This window comes from Mastigoproctus giganteus, chromosome 9, assembly GCF_048544385.1.
Source record: "Mastigoproctus giganteus isolate SK-2022 chromosome 9, ASM4854438v1, whole genome shotgun sequence".
Lineage (NCBI taxonomy): Eukaryota > Metazoa > Arthropoda > Arachnida > Uropygi > Thelyphonidae > Mastigoproctus > Mastigoproctus giganteus.
The window spans coordinates 217109602-217124324 of record NC_143583.1 but is presented as its reverse complement, the minus strand read 5'-3'; the positions used below and the strand labels follow the sequence as shown (position 1 = coordinate 217124324).

The window sequence follows — 14723 nt, the reverse complement described above, 5'->3', positions numbered from 1 at the left end:
ACAGAGGGAGATCTTGTGTGAACTATCTGATTAGCTATGATACAAAAAAGAAAAAGTTAAAAAAAAAAAAAAAAACCTTTTGACACTATCATTAGAGGCAAATTACTGCTATAGATAAAGGGACAGCTGAGTGGCAAAAGACAGAGTGATTATAAATTTGCATTATTTTTTTTGGGTGGTTCTATTAGTAATGTTCCTCAGGGTTCAGTGCTGGATCCCCATACTGTTTTCAATATTTTTATTAATTACAATAATGAAGGCACAGCATGCTTATTGTCTTAAGTTTGCAGATGAACAAAGGTTAGAAGAGTGGCTAATGACAAGAATCAAAGCATACTACAGCCTAGAAAATTAGACAAAAGGGCTGAGAAGTGACAATTTATTATGGAGAGATGCCCATTGTTTAACGCTGATATAACAAGGTATGTTATTCTGGGATTAGTGCTGCCCGTATCCAATACCAGAACAATACAGGTGAACAAAAGAAAGTGTGTCATTTACTAGTTAATTTTTAATAAGTATACACTCTTTGGTATAATTTTAAATTGTTTATTAATGAAGCCTGCCACAATTTATAAAAAGTATGTTTGATAAAACAGTTGGAGTACAACTCAGTTTTGCCTCAACAGAGATGAATTTCTGGAACACTTAACAGTAATGAAACTAAAATCTAAAATCCATAATCAAAATCTAAGAAACCCTAACTCATTCAGCATAATGGTTTCTACAGAAGAACCTCTCCTCTCAAGTAAAAATAAAAATAAAAAAAAGCTTTCTCATTTGAAGTTTAAAAGTTTTGAAGAATTTAGGAATATTGAATTTCATACTGTTTATCCCTGTCTTCTAAAAGTAGCTCTACACCTGAAGATGAAAACATTTCAGAAACCACTGAAATTTGTGAGATATCTGGCAATGATACTGAAGAATGTTCACACTGGGATGAAGTACCAAACATGTCTCTTCAAACTGCAGAATATGCTGATGATGTCAAACTATTCCTACCTGAAGTTGATAATCCATTCATAATTTATTCTTCATTCATTAACAACATTATAGATTTTACTGTAGACAAAACTAATCACTATGAAGATCTATTCTTGTCTAAACTGTCATAGAAAGAAATGAGAAGTAAATGAAATTGAAAGGCAGAAATAAAGAAGAAATGAAGAGAATTTTTGCAATTTTGCTTATAATAAGAACTGTTAAGTGTTCCAGAAATTCATCTCTGTTGAGACAAAACTGAGTTGTACTCCAACTGTTTTATCAAAAATACATTTCCTGGGGATAGATTTGGAATAAGACATCCACAGAAAGCAGTAGTTGACTACTCAAAATCAGGGAACTGTTAGAGAAACTGATATATTTCCAAAAAGCTATTTTGCCAGGAAAAGATGTGATAAATGAAAGTATGGGTTCTGGCACAGCAAGTTGTTTCAGTAATACAGTTCAAACAAAATAAACCATAGCCACAGGTATAGTGGCAAAGTATACAAGCTCTATTTATCCAATCACTCCACTTACAACATTTGTGTATATACAAGGAAAGGTAGCACTCAAAGTGGTAAGGATCACACAAGTTCTGTAACTTTGAAGTTCCTTGAAGGACCTACTCTTTATGCTGACAACCTCCACATAAGGGTGCCATTAGCTGAGGATTTACCATTAAGAAGAACATTTCTTTGTGGCAAATTAGAAGCAACAGAAGAGACCTAGCAGAACCTAAACAGAAATGAGAAGGAATTTTAGAGCTGTAAAAGTGACAAAATGGACAGATAAGTGACCAGTAACCATGCAAGAAGTATCAAAGTGTGTTGGTTGAAAGCAGACAGAAACATAAAAGCGAACTGGTAAAAATAGCTGATACTGTGGTTTGCTACAAACATTGCCAAAAAAGGTGCTGAAAAAATGTGAAAGGAATGCATAGTAAATTGGAATTTTACTATGCATTCCTTTGAAAGACCATGAGGTGGTACAGAAAACTGGCAACAGATGCCTTTGGAACAGTCCTAGCATATTACTGAATAATACACTTTTAAATTTAAATAAATACTTTCAAATTTCAATAAACTTTTTATGTATTACCCTGTTCTAAGCTGACAATTTTGCAATTTCAAGAGTTATCAATAAAGCAAGTTTAATGAATGCTTTCCCAAGAATACTGTCATGATTGAAGGGATGGGTTGGCATGGAATATCCAATGACAATGAAGAGAACTACAGAAAGATCATCCAGAATGAAGGGGGGGGGAAGCAGCCAAGAAGGACAACATATTGTGAAAACTGTGGCAGAAAGCCTCATTGTGCCTAAGCAACTTACTCTATTGTCAGGGAAACGGGGAACATGCTTTGTAAAAAGGATAGGTGGAATAGGACCAGGGTATGTCTGCCAGGGGCAAAGGTTGATGACGTTGTAGAGCGGATATCATCTTTTAAGGGCACAAAAGGTGATATAGTTGTACACGTTGGCACTAATGATATTAAGAGTAGGAGACCGGCGGAATTACTTAGCAAGTACAGGTCACTGTTGAAATAAAGCCATGAATTAGGGTTGAATTTGAAAGTGTCTGCAATTCTGCCCAGACACGATAGGAGGGAGTATATGATGAGAGCCTTGTCGATCAATTCGGCCCTGGAGGGATTGTGCAAGGCTCAAGGGGCAGAATTTTTTTCAGCCTGGACTGTACTTGTTAACAGGAGAGATTGCTTCTACAGGGATGGGATACACTTAAATAGAAAGGGTGCAAGAATTTTTGCTGATGCTGTCGAGGCAGTGTTAGGTGGGTCGGAAAACTGCTAGTTGGGGGGGGATACAAAGACTAATAGATTAACAGTAGCCACTGGCAGAGGTGGAAGTGATTCTTGCACTGCTTCTATTGAAATGAGCAGAAGCCTGAAAAACAAGATGCAGGATATTTCAGAGACTGCTGGGAGTCATTGCGATACACGTAAACACATGGGTTGTGTTAGGGTAGCTAAGAATAAAAACAGGTGCATGTATACCTGCGTGTACACCAATGCTAGGAGTTTGGTAAATAAATTTGATGAATTTGAGGTATTGCTCAAAACATCAAAGGCAGATATTGTTGGGATATCAGAGACGTGGTGTCACACAGATATAAGTAATGCGGAACTGGAATTTGGGGAATACAATGTGTATAGAAAGGACAGACAGGACAGGAGGGGAGGAGGGGTTATGCTATTAGTTAAGAAACACATAAAGTCCAAGGAAGTGAAGCCAGTCGACATCGATGGACAGGGCAGTGTCGAGTCAGTTTGGTGTGACATAAGCATAGGGAAATCAAAATTGAGAGTAGGAGTGTGCTATAGGCCTAATGACTCTGATGAGTATAATAAGATATTGTACAGGGAAATAGAGTGGGCCAGTAAATCAGAGAGTCTTATAATGGGATTTTAATTTCCCAGATATTGACTGGAATTTGTGGGTTGGTCACTCACACACTAGCAAGGCTTTTGTGGATTTATTGGATGATTGTTTTCTACATCAGCATGTTCGTGAGGCAACAAGAGGGAGCAATACTCTTGATCTGATTATCAGTAGTGATTCTTCATGTATTAAGAATCTGCAGATAAATGAACCACTAGGTGGCAGTGATCACAGTGTGTTGAAGTGGGATTTACTCAAGGAGGTAACTACCATCAGAGGTAAAGGGAAGGGTTTTTGTTTTCGTAAAGGCGACTATGATGGTCTGAGACAGTATTTAAATTCTATACAGTGGGACCAACTGATGATGTTACCAATGGGAAGCATTCAAGGAACTAATTTTGGAGGCTACCAGGCTTTACATACCAACTAAGAAATATTGTTCAAGGCTTAGGCCTAAATGGTTGTCAGATGAACTAATGAGACATGTGGCAGAGAAGAAAAATGCATGGGATACATACAAATTAATGGGTGACATGGAAGCCTATGATAGATATAAGTTGGTCTGTAACCAAGTCACAAAGGAGATTAGGCAGGCAAAGGCAGACTACGAAAAATCCTTGGCAAAAGATGCAAAGAAAAACAGAAAAGAGTTCTTTACATATTTAAACTCAAGAAGGAAAGGGATGAATCAGATTGGTCCACTGGATATTGATGGTTCAACAGTTGAGGATACTGCTCAGGTGGCTAACAATCTAAACGAGTATTTTGCATCTACATTCACACATGAGGAGTTATTCAGGAAGGAGAATGATGTATGTAAAGTAAACATTGGCAGTGAGCTGGATGATTTTGTAATAACTGAGAGGAAAGTGGAGGAGAGATTGTTGAGGATAAACATAAAAAAGGCACCTGGGGTGGATGGGATCTATCCAGTTATATTAAAGGAGGCAGCAAAGGAAGTAAGCAAACCCCTAGCCATAATTATGAGAGCTTCTTTGGACTCAGGGGAGGTACCCATAGACTGGAGATGTGCAAATGTAACCCCAATTCACAAAGGAGGATCAAAGGCTGACACAAGTAATTATAGACCTGTTAGTTTAACTTCTGTTCCAGGTAAATTAATGGAGGCACTGGTTAAAGAAACACTGCAGGATCATCTAGACAAGAATTCAGTTATAGCTCAGACGCAGCATGGTTTTGTTAAGGGCAGGTCTTGCCTGACCAATTTGATTGGATACTATGATGTAGTCACAAAAGAACTGGATGCAGGGAATAACTTTGATATTATATATTTGGATCTTAGAAAGGCTTTTGATACTGTTGCACATGGAAGACTGCTGCACAAATTGGAGCAGTGTGGCATTGGAGGCAAATTGCTGCTATGGATAAGGGGATGGTTGAGTGGCAGAAGACAGAGAGTGGTAATCAATGGACACTGCTCAACGTGGACTAATGTTATTAGTGGAGTTCCTCAGGGTTCAGTGTTGGGTCCGTTGTTGTTTTCGGTGTTTATGAATGATATTGATGATGGGATATCAAGTTTAATGTCCAAGTTTGCAGATGATACAAAGGTTGGCAGGGTTGTTAAGGACACTACTGACGCTATGCTGCTGCAACAGGATCTGGAAAGGTTGAACAGATGGGCTGAGAGGTGGCAAATGAAGTTTAACATTGACAAATGTAAAGTACTACATATGGGAAACAGTAACCCCAGAGCAACGTATCAACTCTGCGGTACTACACTGACAGTGGTGGAGAATGAAAAGGACCTGGGGGTAATTGTGCAGGCAGATATGAAGTTCTCTGAGCAGTGCAGACGAGCTGCAAGAGTAGCTCATGGTGTCTTGTCAATGATATACAGGAATTTTTCCAGCAGGGATAAGGAGGTGATTATTCCCTTGTATAAGGCAATGGTTAGGCCACATCTTGAGTACTGTATACAGGTCTGGAGGCCTCATTTCAAGAAGGATGTAGAGCTGCTGGAATGGGTACAGAGAAGGGCAACAAGATTAGTGAATGGAACAAAGGGTTGCTCTTATGAAGAAAGGCTTAAGTTTTGCAAATTACAGAGTCTGGAGACTAGGCACCGGCGAGGTGATCTGATAGAGGTGTATAAGGCTTTGAATGGTTTGAGCATGCTCAATGCCAATGGGATTCTTCATCTTGCTCAGAATAATCACCTCAGAGGGCATAAATTAAAATTGAGGAAGGACGGATGTCGGATAGACGTGCGGAAATTTCCCTTTGGTCAGCGGGTGGTTGGTTGGTGGAACCGACTTCCATCACTTGTTGTCGAAGTTGATAGCCTAAACAAATTTAAAGCTCAACTGGACAGGTATTTCGAACGAACGGAGGGGTGAAATGGGAGTGGTGTTTGTTTTTTTTGGCTGATGCTGAATAAGCTTGCTTTCTTGCATCATATGCCTCTACTAATGCTAAACTTTAACATAATGCATTCAAAGGAAATACTTTAGTAAGCATTTATGCTGTTCTGTAATATTATAAACTTATTTTTAAATTTATAAGATATCCAGGTAAATTCATGTCAATTACAAATAAGGTAATAGGAATTCATATAAATTAAATAAACATTTTTTTTATAAAAAGGAAAGGTTATTTCTTTATTCAGCAAACAAACATTATAATGATTTTCACAATAATATACTTAAATTTTGAAATTTCTATAATTTAATAATGCTAAGTTCGTAATTTGTTAGTATATTATTAAATAAACCATAATTGGAAGTAATTTGCTTCCTGTGTAAGAAACACAGGAAGCAATATCAGACATGTTCTTAAAACCATAGAAATTCATGTTAACTTGAATTTCTATAGTTTCACACATTTAGCAATCCATCAGCAGATTGCTCTACCCAATAGGTAGGTCCCAAGCAATTAAATATTTCACTCCTGCACTCTTACATAAGCTACAATTAGTCTGTAAAGTGGGGAGCATGAAAAAAAAATTTCCTTCATACAAAAGAATCTATTGTAGCAATTGGTGGCCATCAGTGGTTTGCCTTACCTAAAGAACTAGACAAGCAATAACCCAATAGACAGATTGCTCTGTTCAGTGTCACTGAGGAACCACTGGTAGGTCACCTCAGTTTGAACAAATTACTGACTTTCTTCCACTGACTGCAAATCCTATCCATAATTTTGCAGATGATGATCCAATTCCACCTTACAGTTTGAAAAACTTTGCTCTGCACAAACAGTCAGCCTCAGCTTCTCAATATCCAGCAATGCCTTAAATGTTGATTCTCCAGGAAATTCTCCAATGAGGCAAAGAAAACCTAGTTAATCCTCATAAATAGTAATAATAATAGTATCAGTCATATAGTGCAAGGAAGCCACAGACTTTTTATGCACTGGCAAGAAAAAAATGCCAAATAGATAAGAAAATACAAATTACATGTTTCCCTCCTCACACAGGTAACCGTGTGAGGAGGGAACAGTGTGTGAATCCAGTTGACCTTTAAATTTATTCACAAACTATCAGCCTCAACTACCTGTGAACACAACTTGCTAAAATAAAATTTCCTGCAATCTAACTAAACCTAAACCCCTGTGATTTGAATTTATGCCCCTTAGTTCTGAAATTCTTTATAATAGTGAGAATTCTCACTATTATAAAGAATTCTCACTATTACAAGTGCAGGAGCTCACAGTCCACCTGAGACCGCCATCAACTCAGGACTATGTACCTACCACATACATTCCCTACTATCCAGGCATGTCAGGCGGAATTTCAAAAATCCTCCATGAATACCACATAAAATGCATGCAGTTGCCTGGAACAAACTTATGTTCTCTATTTTCCAATGTAAAGACTCTGGTCATCCCTCTCTTATACAGCTGTGTGGTATACCGCATAGCCTGCAAAGATTGTAACAGCTGCTACATAGGAGAGACCTCAAGATGTCTTCAAGACCGCCTTGTGGAACATGACAGATCGATTCGCCTTGCTGAGACCGACCAATCTGCAATCACAGAGCCCTACTGGTCAACCCACCACAATCTCAATCCCAAGCGGGTTAGAGTCACTCAATATACTATGTAATGCAGGAGCCATGAACCGCAACAAAGGCATAAGACTACACCCCATCTTAGAGGCAACTGTTTTAAGTTTAGATAAATGCTGGAGGCAAAACTACGCACATCCATGCAGCAACAATGACCACCAGTTTAATGATTGAATGGCCTACCTCATGCCCTCGCACGGCTCACTGCATGCACAACTCTGTGTCCATTAAAATAATTTTATATGTAAAGTTTCCATTTGTTGATAAAGAGGCACATTCAGCCTCGAAAGTGCCAAAGTTAATTAAAATATTTCACTGGATATATGCATTATTATTTATATACTCAGAGTCTTTCCTTGTACGATTGTCCTTTTGCTGACCTCACAATGTGAGATGCCCATCTTTGGACCCTTTCAAGAAACTCAATGTCTTTTTTTAGATGAGGTCTCTGTACTTGAACACGGTATTCCTGTACTTGAACACAGTCTTACAATTGCCTTATAAAATTCAATTCTGCCTTATTTCTCACAAAAAGTCTACTACTACTCTACTGCTCATCTTTTATGAGACTGATTTTAGAGAAGATCATATATCTCTATTAGGGATTACTCCTAATCTTTAATGGCGGAAGAATCACAAATGCTGCTCCCTGTGCACCAAAAAAAAAAAAAAAAAAAAAAAAACTGGGTTTTTTTTTGTTTTTCCTCTCAGCATTAATTTTATTCTGAAAAACCACTCATTTTATACCAATCTCAAATCTGCCTACCATAGTATTGTTTTTCACAAAGGGTGGGGGGGGTGACACTTCCCAGAACCTCTCTCAACCTCCTTGACCCCATTCAAAGAAGGGCAGCCCAGTTAATAAATGATTCCCCCCCATCTCTCTCTCTCTCTCTATTCTGTGTCATACACATTGTTTTTGCTACATGCCTTTCATACAGATACTTCATGGGCACTGTTCTTCTGAATTGGAACCCACTCTCTTCCAGTCTGAATATGTGCTGCAACTGCTCAGTATCCATTCATTGTCCAATTCTAAACTCAAAGAACTAACTCTTCCTCATTTATCCCTTTTACTTCTGTTCTCTGGAATAACCTTCCTTCATATCAACAGCAACTGAAATCTAATGTTGAAAATTATCTTATGTGTTTTCAGCCCTCATCTCATGCATGGTACTAAATAGCATAAACAAAAAAATTGCATGCTGGTGTCTTGAAGTATTTATTTTTGGGATTTTTTATTTAATTAAAAAAGGTGCCCCTTACTTTAATAAAATGAAGTAAAAAAAAAAAAAAAAAAAGAGGTAATAATATTAAGAAATGATATTAATGTGAAGGAAAGACACTATTATATTATATGAAATTGTCAAATAAATTTATTTAAATAATTCGAATAAGCTATACTGTCGCCACAATACAAATACTTAACTTAGTTTTGAGACTCAAATGAGTAAAATTAAGCTTGGAAGGCTCAAAGGCTGTATGCTAGACCCATTACTTCTCATTAATATCATTTTCTGTTAATATCCACATATCCTTGATTCAAGTAAATAATAATACTGATCTTCTCATTATGTAAAATTCATATATCTCTAAAAAGAAAAATTAAATTTTAAACATACCATAGGACCTGGTGGTCCAGGATCTCCAACTGGTCCCACTACCTGTTCAAGAAGAATGGATGAACAAATTCAAGAGGTGTCCAAAACTATGTAAAATGCAACAATTTGGAAAACAGAAATGAGTTATGAAAAATATTTAACCCATTTATCACTGAGACTATACTTTACCAAAAAGAAAAAGTTGCATTTTTATCTATTCTTAGATATAATTTCATGAATATAATGTATACCAATCTATAAATAATATGAACTGTTTCTGGTAATGTGAAAGTACAAGAGTTATCCCAAAAGTAATGCACAAAACAGTGATTAATTCAAAATGAATTTATTTTATAACATAATTTACATTAAAAGCCTTCAGTGTAGTATCTTTCTTACCTTATGACTGCTTCCCAATATTCAGGTAATTTTTGAATGGTTATTTAAGTGTCTTCTGAAGTTAAGCTGTCTGAAATTTTGAGTCATGGCTGTGCTAAATGCTTCTAAATGCAGAAATCTTTGTCCATGCAACATTTCTTTAAGCATACATCATAATTACAAAGACCCATCAGGCCTGTAAGAGAGAGAGATGAGGTAGTGCTTCCCACATATAATCGGTGAAAACTGTACAGACTATGTGATATGAAGCTTGTCATGGAGTATGAACATGCTAGCTTCAACATCTGTGATCACTTCTGATGTATATTCAGGCATAATTTCTGACAAAGAAATATTGCATTGTAGTCTCCAGTTAGTGATGTTCCAAGTGGCACATGATCAGCAGCAATAATGCCCTCCTAATATTATGTCATGACTGCTTGTTTCACCTTTGATCTTTGCTGGCAACATAGAGGAATATGGCAAAGACAGATGCCTCCAATGGGCAAGACTGCAAGTTCAGGTTCAAAGTTGCCGATTTATGTCCCATTAACAGCAAAACAATGTGTTTTAAAAGCTCTTCACCTTCTTGTCAGTAACATTTGAATAACTGCACTCTTTGTTCATTTCATTGCAAATGTGGGAGCCATCATGCAGCAACCTTTCATTTTTGTAACCCCTCAGTTAAAATTCAGTGAATAGATGATTCTGATGTATTGCAAACAGATGTTCTCAGTCTACCTAAGCACTCTACTTGTCTTCAACAGCGGTCTAACTTTGATGAAACCTTTCAGATCAACATAAATTGTGCTATGATATATTGTTGAGTCACCACACCCTTCATAAATTCAACAATTCAAAAATTTGTGTTGGCATTCAACCATGTAAAGTTTCAATTTTGATAAAAGATCTTTGATTTTAAACTGTAATTTGACCCAAAGTAATAACATCATCCATTTTATAAGCCTCTAGCATAAATATTCAATGCAGGAATTCTGTTTCAAACACCCTAATATTGAGATTAAACTTAAAATTATTATTCTTAATAATTTGAAGTTTAATCTCAATATTAGAGAGACTGCTTCTACAGGGATGGGATACACTTAAATAGAAAGGGTGCAAGAATGTTTGCTGATGCTATCGAGGCAATGTTAGGTGGGTCGGAAAACTGCTAGATTGGGGGGAATACAAGGACTAATAGATTAACAGTAGCCACTGGCAGAGGTGAAAGTGATTCTTGCACTGCTTCTATTGGAATGAGCCGCAGCCTGGAAAATAAGATGCAGGATATTTCGGAGGCTGCTGGGAGTCATTGGGGTGCAGGTAGACACATGGGTTGTGTTAGGGTAGCTAAGAAAAAGAACAGGTGCATGTATACTTGTGTGTACACCAATGCTAGGAGTTTAGTAAATAAATTTGATGAATTTGAGGTATTGCTCAAAACATCAAAGGCAGATATTGTGGGGATTTCAGAGACGTGGTGTCACACAGATATAAGAAATGCAGAACTGGAATTTGGGGAGTACAATGTCTACAGAAAGGATAGACAGGATAGGAAGGGAGGAGGGGTTATGCTATTAGTTAAAAAACACATAAAATCCAAGGAAGTGAAGCCAGTCGACATCGCTGGACAGTGCAGTGTCGAGTCAGTTTGGTGTGACGTAAGCATTGGGAGATCAAAATTGAGAGTAGGAGTGTGCTATAGGCCTAATGACTCTGATGAGTATAATAAGAAACTGTTCGGAGAAATAGAGTGGGCCAGTAAATCAGAGAGTCTTATAATGGGGGATTTTAATTTCCCAGATATTGACTGGAATTTGGGGGCTGGTCACTCACACAGTAGCAAGGCTTTTGTGGATTTATTGGATGATTGTTTTCTACATCAGCATGTTCGGGAGGCAATTAGAGGGAGTAATACTCTTGATTTGATTATCAGTAGTGATTCTTCATGCATTAAGAATCTGCAGATAAATGAACCACTTGGTGGCAGTGATCACAGTGTGCTGAAGTGGGAGTTACTCAAAGAGGTAACTACCATTAGGGGTAAAGGGAAGGGGTATTGCTTTCGTAAAGGCGACTACAATGGACTGAGACAGTATTTAAATTCTATACAGTGGGATCAACTGATGATATTGCCAACAGCAAATTCAAAATGGGAAGCATTCAAAGAACTTATCGTGGAAGCTACTAGGCTTTACATACCAACTAAGAAATATTGTTCAAGGTTTAGGCCTAAATGGTTGTCAGATGAACTAATGAGGCATATGGCAGAGAAGAAAAATGCATGGGATACATACAAATTAACACGTGACACGGACGCCTATGATAGATACAAGTTGATCTGTAACCAAGTTACAAAGGAGGTTAGGCAGGCGAAGGCAGATTACGAGAGATCCTTGGCAAGGGATGCGAAGAAAAACAGCAAAGAGTTCTTTACTTATGTAAACTCTAGAAGGAAGGGGATGAATCAGATTGGTCCACTTGAGATCGATGGGTCAACTGTTGATGACCCTGCTCGGGTAGCTAACAAACTAAATGAATATTTTGCATCGACATTCACACATGAGGAGTTATTCAGCGAGGGGAATGCCAGAGGTGTATTCAACTCTAGCAGTAAGCTAGAGAATCTTGTAATAACTGAGAGCAAAGTGGAGGAGAAATTGTTGAAGATAAACACAAGAAAGGCACCTGGGGTGGATGGGATCTATCCAGTTATATTAAAGGATGCAGCAAAGGAGGTAAGCAAACCCTTAGCCATAATTATGAGAGCTTCCTTGGACTCAGGGGAGGTACCCATTGACTGGAGATGTGCAAATGTGACCCCAATTCACAAAGGGGGATCAAAGGCTGACACAAGTAATTATAGACCTGTGAGTTTAACTTCTGTTCCCGGAAAATTAATGGAGGCACTGGTGAAAGAAGCACTGCAGGATCATCTAGACAAGACTTCAGTTATAGCTAGGACACAGCATGGTTTTGTTAAGGGGAAGTCTTGCCTGACCAATTTGATTGGATACTATGATGCAGTCACAAAAGAACTGGATGCAGGGAATAACTTTGATATTATATACTTGGATCTTAGAAAGGCTTTTGATACTGTTGCACATGGAAGACTGCTGCACAAATTGGAGCAGTGTGGCATTGGAGGCAAGTTGCTGCTATGGATAAAGGGGTAGTTGAGGGGGAGAAGACAGAGAGTGGTAATCAATGGACACTGCTCATCGTGGACTAATGTTATTAGTGGAGTCCCTCAGGGTTCAGTATTGGGGCCTTTATTGTTTTCTGTATTTATAAATGATATTGATGATGGTATATCAGGCTTAATGTCCAAGTTTGCAGACGATACGAAGGTTGGCAGGGTTGTCAAGGACACTACTGACACTATGCTGCTGCAACAGGATTTGGAAAGGTTGAGCAGATGGGCTTCGAGGTGGCAAATGAAGTTTAACATTGACAAATGTAAAGTACTACATATGGGAAACAGCAACCCCAGAGCAACGTATCAACTCTGTGGTACTACACTGACAGTGGTAGAGAATGAAAGGGACCTGGGGGTGGTGGTGCAGGCAGATATGAAGTTCTCTGAGCAGTGCAGATGAGCTGCAAGAGTAGCTCATGGTGTATTGTCAATGATATATAGGAATTTTTCTAGCAGGGATAAGGAGGTGATTATTCCCTTGTATAAGGCAATGGTCAGGCCACACCTAGAGTACTGTATACAGGCCTGGAGGCCTCATTTCAGGAAGGATGTAGAGCTGCTGGAACGAGTACAGAGAAGGGCAACTAGATTGGTGAATGGGACAAAGGGGTTCTCTTACGAAGAAAGGCTTAAGTTTTGCAAATTACAGTGTCTGGAAACTAGGCACCAGCGGGGTGATCTGATAGAGGTGTACAAAGCCTTGAATGGTTTGAGCATGCTCAATGCTGATGGGATTCTTCCTCTAGCTCAGAAAAATCACCTGAGAGGGCATAAATTCAAATTGAGGAAAGACAGATGTAGGATAGATGTGCGGAAATTTGCCTTTAGCCAGCGGGTGGTTGGTGGGTGGAACAGACTTCCATCCCTTGTCGTGGAAGTTGATAGCCTAAATAAGTTTAAGGCTCAGCTGGACAGGTATTTCGAACGAACAGAGGGGTGAAGTGGAAGTGGTTATTTTTATTTATTTATGTTACTTTTTTTTTTTTTTTTTTTTTTGGCTGATGCTGCATAAGCTTGCTTTCTTGCATCAAATGCCTCTACTAATGCTAATGCTAAATGCTAATTAGGCTAGAAGAAAACCTGGAAGACAAAGGCGGAGATGGATAGATGAAATTCATGAGTTTTTGAGTAGTAAATGGATGGCCAGTTGTTGTTGTTGTTGTTGTTCGGTTTAACGACACAAGGGCTACTAAGGCCAAATTGTGTCTCTTCAGCGTTAATTGGCAAAAAGCATATTGTTAGAGAAATTACGTTATATGCTTCCATACAAACCAATATGTTTTAGATATAATAAAAGTTCTTCAATATTTGCTTCATTTCCTAAGATGCGAGATAAATCAGGTGATATTTTCAATTTAGAGAGAGACTGAAAAGTGTTTGACCGGATGGTTGAATGTAAGGGACAATCAACCAGGAAATGACGGACTGTAAGTTGCGTCTGACAGGATGGGCACTGGGGTGGGTTTTCACCCAATAATAGAAAGAGATGAGTATGGTGAGTGTGACCAATTCTGAGTCTTGCCAGTACCACTTCCTCTCGTCTGTTTCTTCGGAAGCCAGACAGCCACAGCTTTGGATCTTCTTTTATCTGGTAAAGTTTATTGTTAGGGTCACTTTTCCAGTTCTGTGACCATTTATTGTAGCAGGCTTTGCATACGACAGACTTAAAATCAGAGAAAGGAACCTGAGGATGTTGTGAGAGAGCGGGTTGAGGATGTTTAGCGGCAAAGTCGGCACTTTCATTTCCCGGAATGCCTGAATGGCCAGGGATCCAGCAAAAACTAATTGACCGATTGGACACACTGCAAGCAAATAGCTGGGAATGAATCTGTTTCAATGTAGGGTGAGAAATGGAGAAATTCTTACTTATGGCAGAGACAGCACTAAGAGAATCTGTGTAAATTATGGCAGATGAGATGGAAAGCTCAATTACCTTACTAAGTGCCAACTTAATGGCATATAATTCAGCTGTGAAGACACTGCAAGCAAGCGGTAGTGTGGCTGAAATTGTACATAAAGGAAAAACTGCCGCAGCACCTACCATACTCTCAGTTTTTGAACCATCGGTATAAATTTTACAGGCATGGTTGTCCGTAGCATGAGCTGAATGTAACTGTCTGATATTGCAGGAAGCTA

General features: G+C 38.4%; 1 protein-coding gene across 2 annotated transcripts in view; it reads right to left on the bottom strand.

Annotated features, from left to right (window-relative positions):
* The window catches only part of LOC150081124 (uncharacterized), a 1253880-nt gene that overhangs the window by 790709 nt on the left and 448448 nt on the right, over nucleotides 1-14723 (bottom strand). For both annotated transcript variants that reach the window (XM_090381132.1, XM_090381131.1), the window contains exon 14: nucleotides 9032-9073. In XM_090381132.1, coding sequence (XP_090237258.1) covers nucleotides 9032-9073 — 42 coding nt within the window. The remainder of the gene's footprint in view (nucleotides 1-9031; nucleotides 9074-14723) is intronic.